We start from the raw sequence: 13,762 nt of genomic DNA, 5'->3' as shown, positions 1-13,762 counted from the left end.
CTTTTCAAGTTGGTGTTTTCTTACTCTCTTTACGGGCATGTAAAAATAGCACTGGGAACGGGGAGATGTTCATTTGTAAAGGTGGAAAATGCAGGGACCACTGAACGTTGGAGTTCTGGTGTTTTAGTGTAAAATGTTGTCTTTCTGTGTAAGTGTAGCTGCATATTTTATTTTTTGTGGGGATGGCAACTTACTGTATTTCCAATCTGCCTGCTTTGCCCAAATCTCCTGATTTTTACTTTAAAGCATCATAATGACCCATATTTGTGTTCCTTTAATCAAAGCTAATTTCTTATGCTTCAGCTAAAAATCCCCCTTTTTTATGTTTATCATGCCTTTGCATTAAAGTGGCGATCAGAAATTAGTGCATTTTCAGCACTTTTACAGAAATAAGCTTAATATATACAGTGGTACCTCGAGATACAACCTTAATACCTTCCGGGACTGGGCTCGTATGTCGATTTACTCGTAGCTTAAATGAACGTTTCCCAAAGAAATTAACTAAAAACAAATTAATTTGTCTCAACCCTCTGAAAAAAAACACCAAAAACAGGATATTGGATTGGAAAAACATTATTTTTTGTTCTATTAACAAAGTAACAAATAACTAGTGGTTTAATAGTGCTAAAATGTGTTTGATAGTAATAAAATTATACGGATTTCGCGGAGGGGAGGGTGCTATGATATTTGGCACGGCAATTTGCTCGTAACATAACAAACCTTTAAATGAACTTGGATTACAATGCAGACACACTCAAAAATAAATTCAATCTAACCTTGCACTAAACTTAATTCTAATTTTGTTTTAAATTTTTATACCTTTCTTCTCTTTCCGGTTTGGCTCTACAGTGGTACCTCTACATACAAGCTTAATTCATTCCGGGACTGAGCTCGTATGTCGATCTTCTGGTAACTCGAACGAACGTTTCCCATAGAAATGAACTTAAAACAAATTAATCCGTTCCAACCCTCTGAAAAAACACCAAAAACAGGATATTGGATTGGAAAAAATGTTAATTTCTTCTAATTCGCCATCTATTATCAAAGTAACACATAACTAGTGGTTTAATAGTAATAAAATGTGTTTAATAGAACTTAAATTAGACAGATTTAATGGAGGGTACAGAGAGGAACGTGGGCTGGGAGGACTTTCCATGGCAACGCACTCGTAACAGAACAAATTTAAATTAACTTGGATTAATATATACAGACACACTCAAACATACGTTTAATGTAACTTTATACAAAACTGAATTCTAATTTTGTTTTATATTTTTTATACCTTCTGGCCGGGTTGGCTGTTTGCCCCGCCTCCAACTTCACAGTCGCTATCGATGGGCCGTTTGCTGTTGTATTCCCTTCAAATATTCCGAAAATGATGCACACAAATGTCCTCACAATAGGATAACGCACGGCCACTTGCCAACGAGAAGTAGTCTTGAATTAGCGATCGCTCCGTTAACGAGAGCTAACAGGCTAAAAATTGCTCGGATGTCAGGGAACTTGTATGTCGAGGTATTTCTGTACTGAGTGTCCCATGGAAAAGAGGCTTATAAGTATTACTGGTCTTATTCGCAGAATGAAATTCATTTTCCTACTTTGATTTCAACATGTAAAGTTTTGAACCCAGACTAAATAAAGAGACATCTATTGTTGAACATAACAAGTATAACAGAATCTAGGATGAACTCAAGGTTTGTGTGTGGGCCATATTCAATGATACTTACATAATACGTATATATTGCGGCCCAATGAAACCTGGCATATTAGCAAGAATGCCACTGCTATAAAACCTTACTTTCACCAGATCAATTTTTCACTTTTTTTTTCTTTTTCACAGTGATATCAGTCATCCTGCTGGCACAACTTTGCTAGAAATGGGGGCAGAACTCTGACGTCCATTTCGAGTGAACACCATGTTCAAGGATCTCATGGCAAATCAGCAACATTTTAAAGTTAGCACTATGCTTGAGGTTTGCTATTTTTTTCAGCACTGTTTTGTTTGCAACCACACTGATTACCTTTAATTGCAATGCAGTAATTAATTTTGAGCTTACTTAATTTTCACTGGTACTTTTGATGCAGGCAGTAGATAATTATTGTGCCAAAATAATAACGTATGAACACTCGACGATAAATAGAATCTGACTAGAAGGGATCTGAAGAAAATTTGCTCTTCTATAATGTCAGATTTTCCCCATTTGTCCCAATGGGATCTCGGAGGGGGAATAGGAGAAGAAAAATGATTTATGCTTTCTTGCATTCAAGTGTTGTAACTTGTGGCAAGTATGGTTTTGTGTTTTATAAAATACCAAAGACTCATTATGAAAATACTTTGGGTTTTGGGCACCCACAATATACTTTGCTCTGGCCTTTCATTTAATTTTTGTATTATTCACTGGCATTGTGCAAAAGAAAAAGTTGAATGTATTCAAATGTTCATGAATCACATTTAAGACCACTTGGCAGTTTCCCTAAAAAAATGTGCTTTTAGGTTGTTTTAGCTAAATAAAATGACCGAATTCTCATCATGTTTCAGTCATTTTAGTTTTGTGGGGAACTCTATGCATTCCAAAAAGGACTAAAGAAATCAGGACCATTAAAAACAAAGTAATACATTTAAAATATTTTAATTACAAAGTTCCATTCCAGGTACAACATTGCATTCCCTTTCATTCAGTCATGCATACACTTATCCTTGTGAGGGTCGCATGTTGCTGGTACAGGGATGGGCAAACTATTACGGGCCGTAGTGGATGTGGGTTTTCGTTCCAACCCATTAAAAGACACCTTTTCAACACTGGTGTCCTACACGTGCAATCAGTGGATTGCAGTCGGTGGCTTCTTGTTTTCTGAAGAAATCTCAATGGGTAAACTATCTGTGCTGGATCGGTTGGAACAAAAAACTGCACATAAAGCAGCCGCTGTCGACTGGTTACCCCACCTGGGCTGGAACCTACCCCAACTGATTTGGGACGAAAAACTATCTTGACTGGTCGCCAGTCAGTCGCTTTGCACACAAGAGGAAAGGTCCTAAAAGGTGATGTGAGCAAATGTGTGCCATGCACGAATTGATGGACGTGATGTGGATCTCTTCCATACTTATTTCTGAAGTTTCACTGAGTTTGACTATCTGATTTTGTTTCAAACCATGAGACACATTGCGCCTTGTCTTAAGGGGTAGCCATTTTTTAGGGGTTCATTCAACATCACCTCTTTCTGTTGGGTCTGAAGTTATAGATCCCCATACTTACCAACCGTGCACAAAGGAAAAACGAGGCATGTGACTGTTATATTTTAAAGCGACCGCGCGGCTGGGAAAGGTTGGAGGCGTGAGTCCAATGGACTCGCGCTCGGCTCCGCAGACTTTCTATTCCAAGTCCCAAGTCGCGCTTTTATTAAGTTTCAGCATTGATGTCATGAAAAAGGTACAACAGTCACTGAGACATGTTAAAGACATCATTATGATTATTGACAGGTTGTTCTTTGTCATAGAGAATTTGTATGTCACTAATCCTTGCATATAATCTTTCAATCCGTGCCACGGTTAAATGTCATAGGGACCTTTAATCCATATTACAATCATCAGTGTCACCACCATCAAAGGTGTCACTAAGTGTGACTGCTTGGCTGCGGATTTGTCATAGAGCCAATAGGAAGTATGTATGTCCTTTGAAATGCACTTGTTATTGTTTTACGCAACTTCACACTTTCACAGACAGAATCCCTGAAACACAAATGCAGTGCTATAAAAAAATAAACATTAAATATAATAGAATAAATCTGAATAAAATATCTAATCGATTGCCCTTTTAGTATTTTTTTCAAGTTTGAAAGAGACTTTGTGGACTCTGTACTACTAATAACAAAATAAAGATTTACTCTCAATATGGGGTCGAGTATGTCCCCATCATGTGTAATAATGCACTCCCCCTCTAGATTAATTGTTCGGTTTCTCTCTTGTTGGCTTTGTTAGCTAAACAGTCATTTGTTATGCCTTCTTCCGTGCACACTATGGTTGGGTGAATTTTCCCACTTCATTAAACATTTCATTGGTCATTCAAAAATCAGTATTGAATTTTTTTTTCTTTGTACGTGTGGAGAGTTTACAAGTTCTGATGAATCAGGCATTGCACACTTTATTTGGGCTATATATTACTGTCAGAATTGTGTTAGCAAGGCCCTTTCTGTCAATTATTGGCTCCTAGAATTGCTGGCATCCCAAGGTACACTGGTGGATACATTCTTCTAGTTATTGTAGTAACTAAAGGTGTAGTATTGGACTTAAGTTAACTGGTTGAGTACAAATGTGTCTCCCTATGGAAGCAGCATGTTCAAATGAATCGTAGATTTGTTTGAGGGATGTCAACTAACAAGTAAAGTGCATCTATCAAATACATATTTATGACTATAGTAATCACAGACACATGCATGTATGCAAATGTGTTGGGAGTGTATATCTGCGATTTGCATATTACTGTTTTACTGTTTCTTGTAATGCTCAAGTAAACGTGCCAAATGGCACGAATGCCCGTGGTGCTTCATACCAAGTCAGGCAAGTTTGGGTTTGTAAACATGAGCGTCAAGTGAATGCCCTCTAGAATAAATAGGTTTGTTGACATCCCAACCCAAACACAAGATGAATCAACTTTGTCTTTTGTTAGATAAAACGTTGTTTGTCTATACAATAAAAAAGGTTTTTGAGAGGAAAATTTATTTTGCGCAGGCCAGCCCGGTGGATTGAGTGGTTAGCGCGTCGGCCTCAGAGTGGGGGACCTGGGTTCAAATCCACGTCGGTCCACCTGTATGAAGTGCATGTTCGCCCTGGACTTGAGTGGGTTTTCTCCAGGTACAGTTTCCTCCCACATTCCAAAACCATGCATGGTAGGCTGGTTGGCCACTCTAAATTGCCCTTATGTATGAGTTTGAGCATGAATGGTCCTCTTCGTGCCCTACAATTGGCTGGCCACCAATTCAGAGTGTCCCCTGCCTTGTGCCCAAAGTCAGCTGTGACAGGCTCCAGCACCCCTCACAAACCTTGTGGGTATATAGTATTTCAGAAAATGAATGTTGTTGGACACCAAACGGAATATTCACTTTGTTAGAACATGTACATCTAACTCAATTAACAATCATTAACAATTAACAATCGTTAAGGTCTATTGAGGAGCTAAGTGGGGTCCCAAAAGCCCCTGCCGTTATTTACGATTCGTCTGTCACAGCTACTTGTTAAGGCTTCCTTTTGGTGTTGAAGTTTCATTTTGGTGCCCTTTGTTGGTAGTCACTCGTTTGAGCTGCCCCCCAGGTGACCTCAGTGCTGTTATGCTTCTTTATAAAATACCACAGCACCATCTTGTGGGTAACATCAACTTGTTAGTCAGGAATCACTGTCCAGTGCAAGTACGTAAGAGAAAAAAAACATACATTACATACAGTGGTACCTCTACATACGAATTCCTCAAAATATGACATTTCAGGTTATGAATGTTATTTTGTTCGTGAAATTGTCCTGCTTGACATTCCGCTGACTTCCTAATTGGTGCCGCTCAACAACTCTTTTGACAGCCGTTTGTCGTCACAGAGTTCATTTAAAATTATTGGTGCGAATGAAATAAGCAGCCCCTATTATCCATTGAGGAAAAACAGAAGATAGGAAGCGGTTGACTGATATTGCAATGCACTACAGTAACAGTAACCCATTTACTCGCATTGCTACCCATTTGAAGCAGAAGGAAGCATTAAAAGCGACGACTCCTTGATAAGAGACTGTTACTGCTTTTGCTATAGTTCCATTTATGGCTGAGCAGTTTTGATAATTTGAACTTGTTTAGGTGTTATTATGTGAATGTGTTCGTGTGTTAACATTGCTCCAGCATGAAATATGCTTAGTTTTTTGGTTTGTTTTTCCATGTTTTTAATTGTAATACATTCATATATCTTCTCTATGTTTTGTGTTTCTTACATCTTTGATATAAAATTCCCACTTTGATCATTTTTAAATGGTTCAATTGTAGTTTTTGGTGTGGACGGTGGAACGAATGTGAGTTTACATATGAAGTACTGCTCTGCTTACAAAAAAACTAGTTACGAAACAAGTTTTGGAACCAATTAATTTTGTAAGTAGAGGTATGACTGTATTTTGATGTTAGTTGAAAGATGGGACTAGTATTGGTTGGAGACATCGGGGCATTCTCGTGTGTCCACTTTTCGTCGATTGTGATTTGAGGTCCGTTTCTGATGTTGACTTTCCTCATCGTTAAAGGTGAGACGAGATCCGTCCTTCACTGTAACCGATTTCAAATGGTGCTAGAAACAGAAGCAGACTCTGAGCGCCAGAAGAAATCGGTCAACCTTGGAACAAGGACAAAGGGCTTCAGCTGCCACAACACTGGCAACTTGAGGAACTTTTCCGGGCACAGATAATTTTGAATGACAGATGACCCTCACTGCCCACCCCAAAAACACTGATTTCAAATGGTGCTAGATAGATGACATTACTCTAAGCCACCATCTGAAGCCAGCTTCCAAGGGGGGCATTTCTGATGGGAAAGATTCTATGGTGTAAACTGTAAAGCCTTGGAGAGTGATGGGAAAATGACAACAAATTATAAACTAGGTAAACTAGCACATTTTGATGACAGGTTATGAGCCATTTTCTTCTTTGAAAAGCTGCCAGGAATCCCTTAAAAAATTGTGATGGAACAAAAATAAGACAAAAACAAAAAGATACAAACAAACAACACACTGTAATAGATCAGCAACAATACCATGGTAGATTTTCATGAAGGATTTGTGAGGAAGTTTCTGCATAATCTCAATATTTGTATTTATTGGTGACATTTCCAAGAATTTTCCAGTACTTACATGGTTTTTCATCTGGTCATCCAGTTTCCTTAAACTTCAAAAAATGCTTTGGTGAAGACTAGTGCGCTCTGTGATTTGACCGGGATTTGTTCCAGGAGCAGCACACTCCAACAACCTAAACCAAGGGTTACCAAGGTGGTCTTGCAGGCACCTATCCAGTTTATTTTCCATGCCTCCCTCCTCAAACTCACCTGAATTAAATGATCATCTCTTCAGCAATCTCTCCAGTAGTCTGATAACGATGCTGGTTATTTGATTCAAGTGTGTTCGAGAATGGTGGAGGAGTGGTGTACTGTCAGGGCCATCAGGGCCTTCTCTGCTGGCCTAAAAAATCTGAATCACAGACTGATGTTAATTATATTTTGTCCATGAATACTTATTTAATAATTCCAAATGGTCTGTAAGCTTCCTTCCATTGCTTTCCCCCCTGGTTGCATTGCTTCCAGATGTGTGTTTTCATATTAAAGCATTTAACCAAACACATTTCAGCTAATATTTGTTGCCAGGATCAGAAATCTGCCTCAAGGCCTTCACAATCAATTCTGCGGGTTCTGTTGCATTAAACAAGCGTCAATATGACTTTCTTTAACCAATCAGAATTTGATTTGGTGACACCAAGGCCTTCTTGCAGGCGTAGGGATACATCATCGCTTTCACCAACTGATTGGCTAGTGATAGAGTGGACTAGCCAGAGCTACCAATCTGTATGGAGCGAGGTGCACAAGCAAATATATTGTTGTTTTGATTTAATAGCGGTTTTGTCAACCCGCAATGGCTGAAGGAGAAGAAATGATTTTTTTGCACATTTACTGTCAAAGCCATTTTTAAGACAGACTTTTCAAGAAAAAAAAGTTGGACATCAGTAAGAAAGGTCGAACAACTCCAAACCACGCAAGCTTGTTACAACCGGGAACGAACATTTTCGGCACTAAACCGAATAAAAACATTTTCCAGAAATACGACAGGATAGGATCGACTTTGAGCATTAGCTTCGATGGCGATAGAAAAGAAGGAAGAAAGAAAGGAGGATGGATTTTGAGTACAGATAAAAAGGAATTTTGGTGAGTAAAATATGGCTATATTCCTAAATAATATTTAAATTTCATGAGGTTATTGATGATTTTTTGTGTCACCGCTGTAGTTGCAACAGAGGTTTGATAGCCATAAAATAGTTTTGAGGGTTGGATTGATTCAGACAAAGCTGAAGGTGTCGCTAAAAAATTCACGGACCGCCGCTTTGGTGAAGATATAGAAAACAGACTGGGTAGTACCAGAGTTGGTTGATCCTGACCTAAACTCACAAAATTAATGTATGAATTAACATAATGTTAAAGCTAAATGAATGAAATTTAAATGTATAAAACAGAAAGTGACTCTGGTTATGGCCTAAGTAACACTAAAAAAGATAGATGTCCAATTCATTTTAACTAAGGTCAATGGTCCTCATACTATTACAGAAAGGACCACAGTGGGTGCAGATTTTTGTTACAACCCATGAAGAGGAAACCTTTCCACCAATCTGGTATTCTAGAAGTGCAATCGGTGGATTGCTGTCTGGTGCTTCTTTTTTCAGCAAAAACCTCATTAGTTAAACATTGTTGGATCGGTTTTAACAAAAACCTGCACCCATAGTAAACGTGAATGCCACTGGCAGCGTCCAATTTACCCATTAGTTGACATTCCTAGATCAAATACAATACCTTTTTTATCTCAATTAATAGGTTGGAAGACCTGCCGCAATAGGTAAATAACTGTGATGTTTTTATGGTGTATATTTAACATAATCTGGATTTTTAAAACACCCCTTACTATTATTTAACTCTAGATAGGCACTGGCCCCTAGTGGCTAGTAAAATATTCTTCGAATTGGGACTGGCCTCCACCCCCATTTCATGCTTGTATTATTGTTCATACAATACAAGCATTTCATATACTATATTTGGCGGATCCAAGTTGCTATGTAAAAGGGTCCCTTGTAAGTGCATATTTAAAAAAAAGGCATGTCAGGGTTTTGGTACCGATGAATCAACATTGTGAAAGACTTGTCTTTGGTAAGACACACTACATCTTAATTTCTGGCACTGAATCCTAAGTCAAAAGCCACCCCTCCAAAAGAAAGTATTAAAAAAATTCAAATACATCAGGCACCACCGTGCATATTGCCTCATTGGACACAACCCCTGCCTGCTATTGCTCATCTTCATTACTTCACTGAGTGACAAAGGAGGAAAGCGTTCCGATCCCGAAAGAGGTAAAAATCAATGGATGGGAACAAGAGCCGTGACGCACATATACAGGCTCAAAGAGGGCAGGACAAGCTCAGGTATTGTCGGCACAAAGCAAATCACCTCTTGCTAAAAGGAATCCTTCCAGAAAACACATGCCCACAAGCAGTCCGACTATTTTGTCTACATTTAAAGCAACAACTCCCACTGCTTTTTACAATGATCAAAGCCAAATGCAGGAAGTCAATCAAATCTGTCCATAACACCAGATCTTTTTTCACAATAAGATTTTTAGGGAAAGTGCTCCTCACATATCAAATGGAGCAGAACCATTTTCTGTGTTGTGTTAAAGCTTATTAACAGTACGTATGTTTTAACACAATTATCACACAGATTAGGAGAGCTTTGTGTCAGTAGTGTCCAGTCTCCATCGCCTGGGTGACTTTGCATTACCACATGTTCCCATCTGCCTGCTTAACGTTCATGTGCCAGTGGATTTCTTGTGTAACACTTATAAAACATTTAAAGAGACAGCAGGCCTTCATAGCATGGTTCATCCAGATAGGACTATAACTAAGGTAGGGATCTATAATCCATTTTTAGTAAATCACAAATCAGATTTACTAAAAAAAATGATCCAAAAATGTACTACAAAATATAACCTGTTTAGATTAACGTAATCCAAGTGGGCTCACAACTCCGTCAATTGCGCGCAAAGCACATGCTTGAGTCCTGTCACGTTGCACTGGATCTACTCTGATATCATATATGTTGTTTTTTAAGATAAATTAAAAAGAAAATTTTACAGTATGGAGATCAACAATTTATGCAGTTTTTACCCCCCCCCCCCCTCTCAAAACTTTGTGTGCAATGTTCCCCCGCTAAAGATATCATACTTTTACAGGCAACTTTATCTATGGAGGAATAAAAAATGAAGGAGTCTTCTTAAATCACGTCTTAAGCGTATGTGGGTAATCACCTTTTCACTGACTGTGCTCAAGCCTCATTACCTCCAGATCTGTTCAATGAGGCAACCACTTAAATAGAACCTTCCTGACAAAATAAGAACCAGCCAAAAATCTCCACAAGCACCAACAAAATTTCACTATAGCCCAAATTTTTAGCCTATCAGGATAATATGGATAAAAACATTAAGGACCTTTCTAGGGGTGGACTTCACATCCCACCAAGGATGTCATAAAGGCACGACAGCTACAGAAATGCAGAATTGAATATTGTGCCATCCCTGATATAAACCTATTGATTCAAAAAGATTCTGGACCAATCATCTGAAATCCAACTTCCAATTAATTGTGCTGTGTAATGGCCATTAGCAAGCTAGCATAGTGACCCATAGGCAATAAGAGTACTGGAATGAAGCTAAACCAGGGTCACCAAGTGAGACGGGGAAAAGACTCTTTCTCCCATAATTTCCTGAGCATACCCTCTCTCTCTCTCTCTGTGTTGCTCTCGTTCGCTCCCTCATCCTGAGCGCTGACATTTAAGCCCCTCCCACTGTTCCTTCTCTCCACGACAGAGCTACAGAGCAAGGAAGTGGGCGCGATCCAAACGAGGTGACGAGAAGTCCGGCCCAGAAAGGACTGCGTCACCATCGCTGCCTCTTCTAACTACGCAGGACTCCCTGTGTTCTGGGAAGAATTCGACCCAACCGCGGGGTTAAAACACATCACACAACCGCATACGGCAATCTGTTCATTAATTGTAAGGCCGGACCCTGACCGGCCTTCGTCATCCCCTTTTGCTCTACTCCCCCTACGTTTCCACTAGCAACTTTTGCCTCCTGGTCTGACACGGTCACATTTGACGAAAGGCCGCGGGAGATCCTACGTGACTGTCGCAAAAACAAAAACAAAAAACCTGACAACTGTGGACCAAACGTACCCGCCCGTGCTTCGCAAACATTGAAGAAGCTTCCAGAACGGTGCACCTAACGTTAACCCTTGGGTGGGTCCAGTTTCTGCTGAAACCGCACCTCGATCACCATCCTATCACAACAACTGTGCTCCATCTTCAGCATCCATGTTGAAACTGGTTCGGCACATTAGTTGGAAGCTACACAGTGCAAAACCACAAGCAAACACACACACATACGCAGCCACATTAGTAGATAGTGACAGAAGAACATATCACAACTACCAAGGAAGAAGAAGACGAGGAAGCCTCGGCTGTCCAAAAAAAAAAACACAATGTCCACTTCAGGTGGAAAACTCCATGACTGTGGGCGTCTGTTATCACAGCTTTTTGTTTTGTCCGGACATGAAAAAGTGACGTAGCAACTAATCTCCCCGCCACCAAAAAAAAAAAAAGATCCTCTCCTGTGTCTGTTCGCTTGTCCAAACGCCCTCCCTCCCTCACTGCATCTTGCTGGCTTTATTTTTTCATCCGCCTGCAACAGCCTGGCTGCTATTAGCCTGCCACTTTCAGTACAAATACACACAAAGTGATCAGACCCCACACAGATGCGTGTACGCCTCGCGCACGCTCTTGCAGTTCCTCTTTCTGAGTGTGACGCAGCATTTAATTCTCACTGCTTCTGTATCACTGTTAGCCTCTCCATCATATTCGGACACAATTGTTAGCTGAGTGTAAGCCCAGAACCTTTTTAAAGGGACCAAAAACTGCTTGTTTCTTTGCATACTACCAGCGACTTTAGGACTTTGCCACCCTTGTTTTATACCGTCTTGCTCATTGCAAGAGATACAATCTTGACTCTTCTCTTAAGTAAGGCAGCATGCTGCTTTTAAAGAGACATCACTATCTTGAATAAAACAATGGTTGTGGCCCTTTAAATGTGGGCTGAGATTAATCTATCGCAAAAGTGGGAATGCTAACAATAGTTCCTGTGTGACGTTTGACTTTCCTACAGTTATTCCAGACATGAACCTGTTAAATACTGTAAATTCTAATTATTAATTGGTCTAATTTAACATGAGGAAAAACATATTTCCTGAATATTCTATTGAGAAAGTTTCTATTTTTATCATGTATATTTTGGATACAGGATACGTTCTAATCATATTTGAACTCAATTTCTTATTCTGGATTCATGGACAGCATATTAGCTCATGTATTGGAAGAAAATAGTTTTAAAAGATTAATAGAGGGAATTATTTGTTTTCTTTTAAGTTTAAAAAAAGATTTCATTGTTGATTCAAAACAAAGGAATCTAATTTAAAGGTTTTTATTTTAAAGCTGTGTTTACCTTTCGTAGGGACTTTGACGTCCTGTTCCCAATGGCAACTGGGATAGCCAAAAGTCAACACCAACAAGAGACTGCCACAGATCAAACCCTACATGAAATAACACGAAATATACAATCATTAGTTTAAAATCAAAGGGATGTAAAATCCGGTTTTAAAAAAAGGCTTTCCTGCTGGAGATTTTTAGTATTTGCACTGAAATACTACTTCTAAACTATGTATACTGTTATGAAATTCATTCATAATTATTCTACATATTGATATTTATTAAAAGCTCTTTTTGTATTTGGACTTTTCTCTATGACGTCACACACGTTTTTGTTTTTTTTAAAGATGTCGTTTTAAATGTCAGGTTGCTGCACCGACAATGGCCCCAATGGGGAATGTCTCGCAAACAGCGCTACTTGGTGTTCATTAAGTGTATTGCACCAAGGAGTCATTGTTTACATCAGGAATAAAAAGTGCGTACATTAGAAACCTCTGGATGGATGGTGTAGATTTGGGGCTTATGCATTGCAATATCTAGGAAAACCAGGTCATACCAGTGAAATAAAAAATAAAAATGATGATAATAAACTTTGGAGCCCTTCAATTAAAACAAGTTTTACTTACGTTGACCTAAAGCCTATTTAGTAGAGGCAAAAATAACGTCATTTCTTTTTGGGTATATTCATATAAGCTTTGATAACGTCACCCAGAGAGGATTAAATTGAATTTAAATGAATTTTGGTCGGATTTTTAAGATTCAAAACATAGTATACTAACGTGAATATGGAGATAAATCGTGTTAAGCATCATCAGTTTAATCGTTACGCAGTGCAGCGGTTCACCAACCTCTTATTCGCGAAGTAAAATAGAAGTGCGCAACATCCTCTCGCAGCAAGCATCCAAACAGCACCTCCTCATGTCAACCTGGAGCATTAATCTCCCCAAGGGAACAAATGAGCGCCCATTTGATGTCTTATTTAATAGGACCAGGAGGGAAAAAAAACACGCAACTGCGCACTTCGTAATATAGGCCACGCGTAGTTTGGTTCTGTTGCTTTCATAACACATTATTAAGTACATCCGACAAGTGAACGTTACATGACGTCATTACAAGAGCGCACTATATTGCAGAATTGAAATTGCCGAATTGAAATTGCCATCATTTATTGCTGCCCGCCGACAAGTTGACAAGTAGAAAATTAGGTTGTAATCAGGCCATTGAATATAAAACAACTTCCTCATTTAGAAGGAGGCCACTTACCAAGAGCACATCTTTCGCAACTGGTTCTCAAGAATTACGAGACCTCTTCCAGAAGGTCCCGTCCGGCTCAAGGCTGGCAACTGGTCTACCGTGTCTTGACGAAAAACTCAAAGCAACGACATTTTCACGGCAACATGAACTAGCCACGCCCAGGGGAACACACCTCCGCTTTCTGATTGGACGTTGCGCCGTGATGCGTCGCA

The 13,762-nt window shown here is 39.3% G+C and overlaps 1 protein-coding gene and 1 long non-coding RNA gene across 10 annotated transcripts in view; one reads left to right on the top strand and one right to left on the bottom strand.

The window, feature by feature from the left end:
* Window positions 1-7,275, top strand: part of LOC144199011 (membrane cofactor protein-like) — a 15,593-nt gene extending 8,318 nt beyond the window's left edge. For 4 of the 6 annotated variants that reach the window (XM_077720360.1, XM_077720351.1, XM_077720368.1 and 1 more), the window contains one exon: window positions 1,841-2,528. In XM_077720360.1, coding sequence (XP_077576486.1) covers window positions 1,841-1,895 — 55 coding nt within the window. In that variant the 3' untranslated portion in view covers window positions 1,896-2,528. Of the gene's footprint in view, window positions 1-1,840; window positions 2,529-6,888 lie in introns of those variants that run through there. The other 2 variants (XR_013326819.1, XR_013326821.1) reach the window with 1 other exon arrangement.
* LOC144199040 (uncharacterized) lies at window positions 6,349-13,762 on the bottom strand. 4 transcript variants are annotated; one of them, XR_013326827.1, is made up of 4 exons: window positions 13,560-13,762; window positions 12,313-12,400; window positions 6,865-7,197; window positions 6,349-6,682 (listed from the first exon to the last, which is right to left on the bottom strand). It is a non-coding gene; the product is annotated as an uncharacterized LOC144199040 (long non-coding RNA). The 4 variants fall into 4 exon arrangements; XR_013326824.1 differs by having other exon boundaries at window positions 6,349-7,197; XR_013326828.1 differs by having other exon boundaries at window positions 6,349-7,180.

The sequence above is a fragment of the Stigmatopora nigra genome, chromosome 1 (genome assembly GCF_051989575.1).
Source record: "Stigmatopora nigra isolate UIUO_SnigA chromosome 1, RoL_Snig_1.1, whole genome shotgun sequence".
NCBI classification, from domain to species: Eukaryota; Metazoa; Chordata; class Actinopteri; order Syngnathiformes; family Syngnathidae; genus Stigmatopora; species Stigmatopora nigra.
This window is presented reverse-complemented; position numbering and strand designations above follow the sequence as displayed.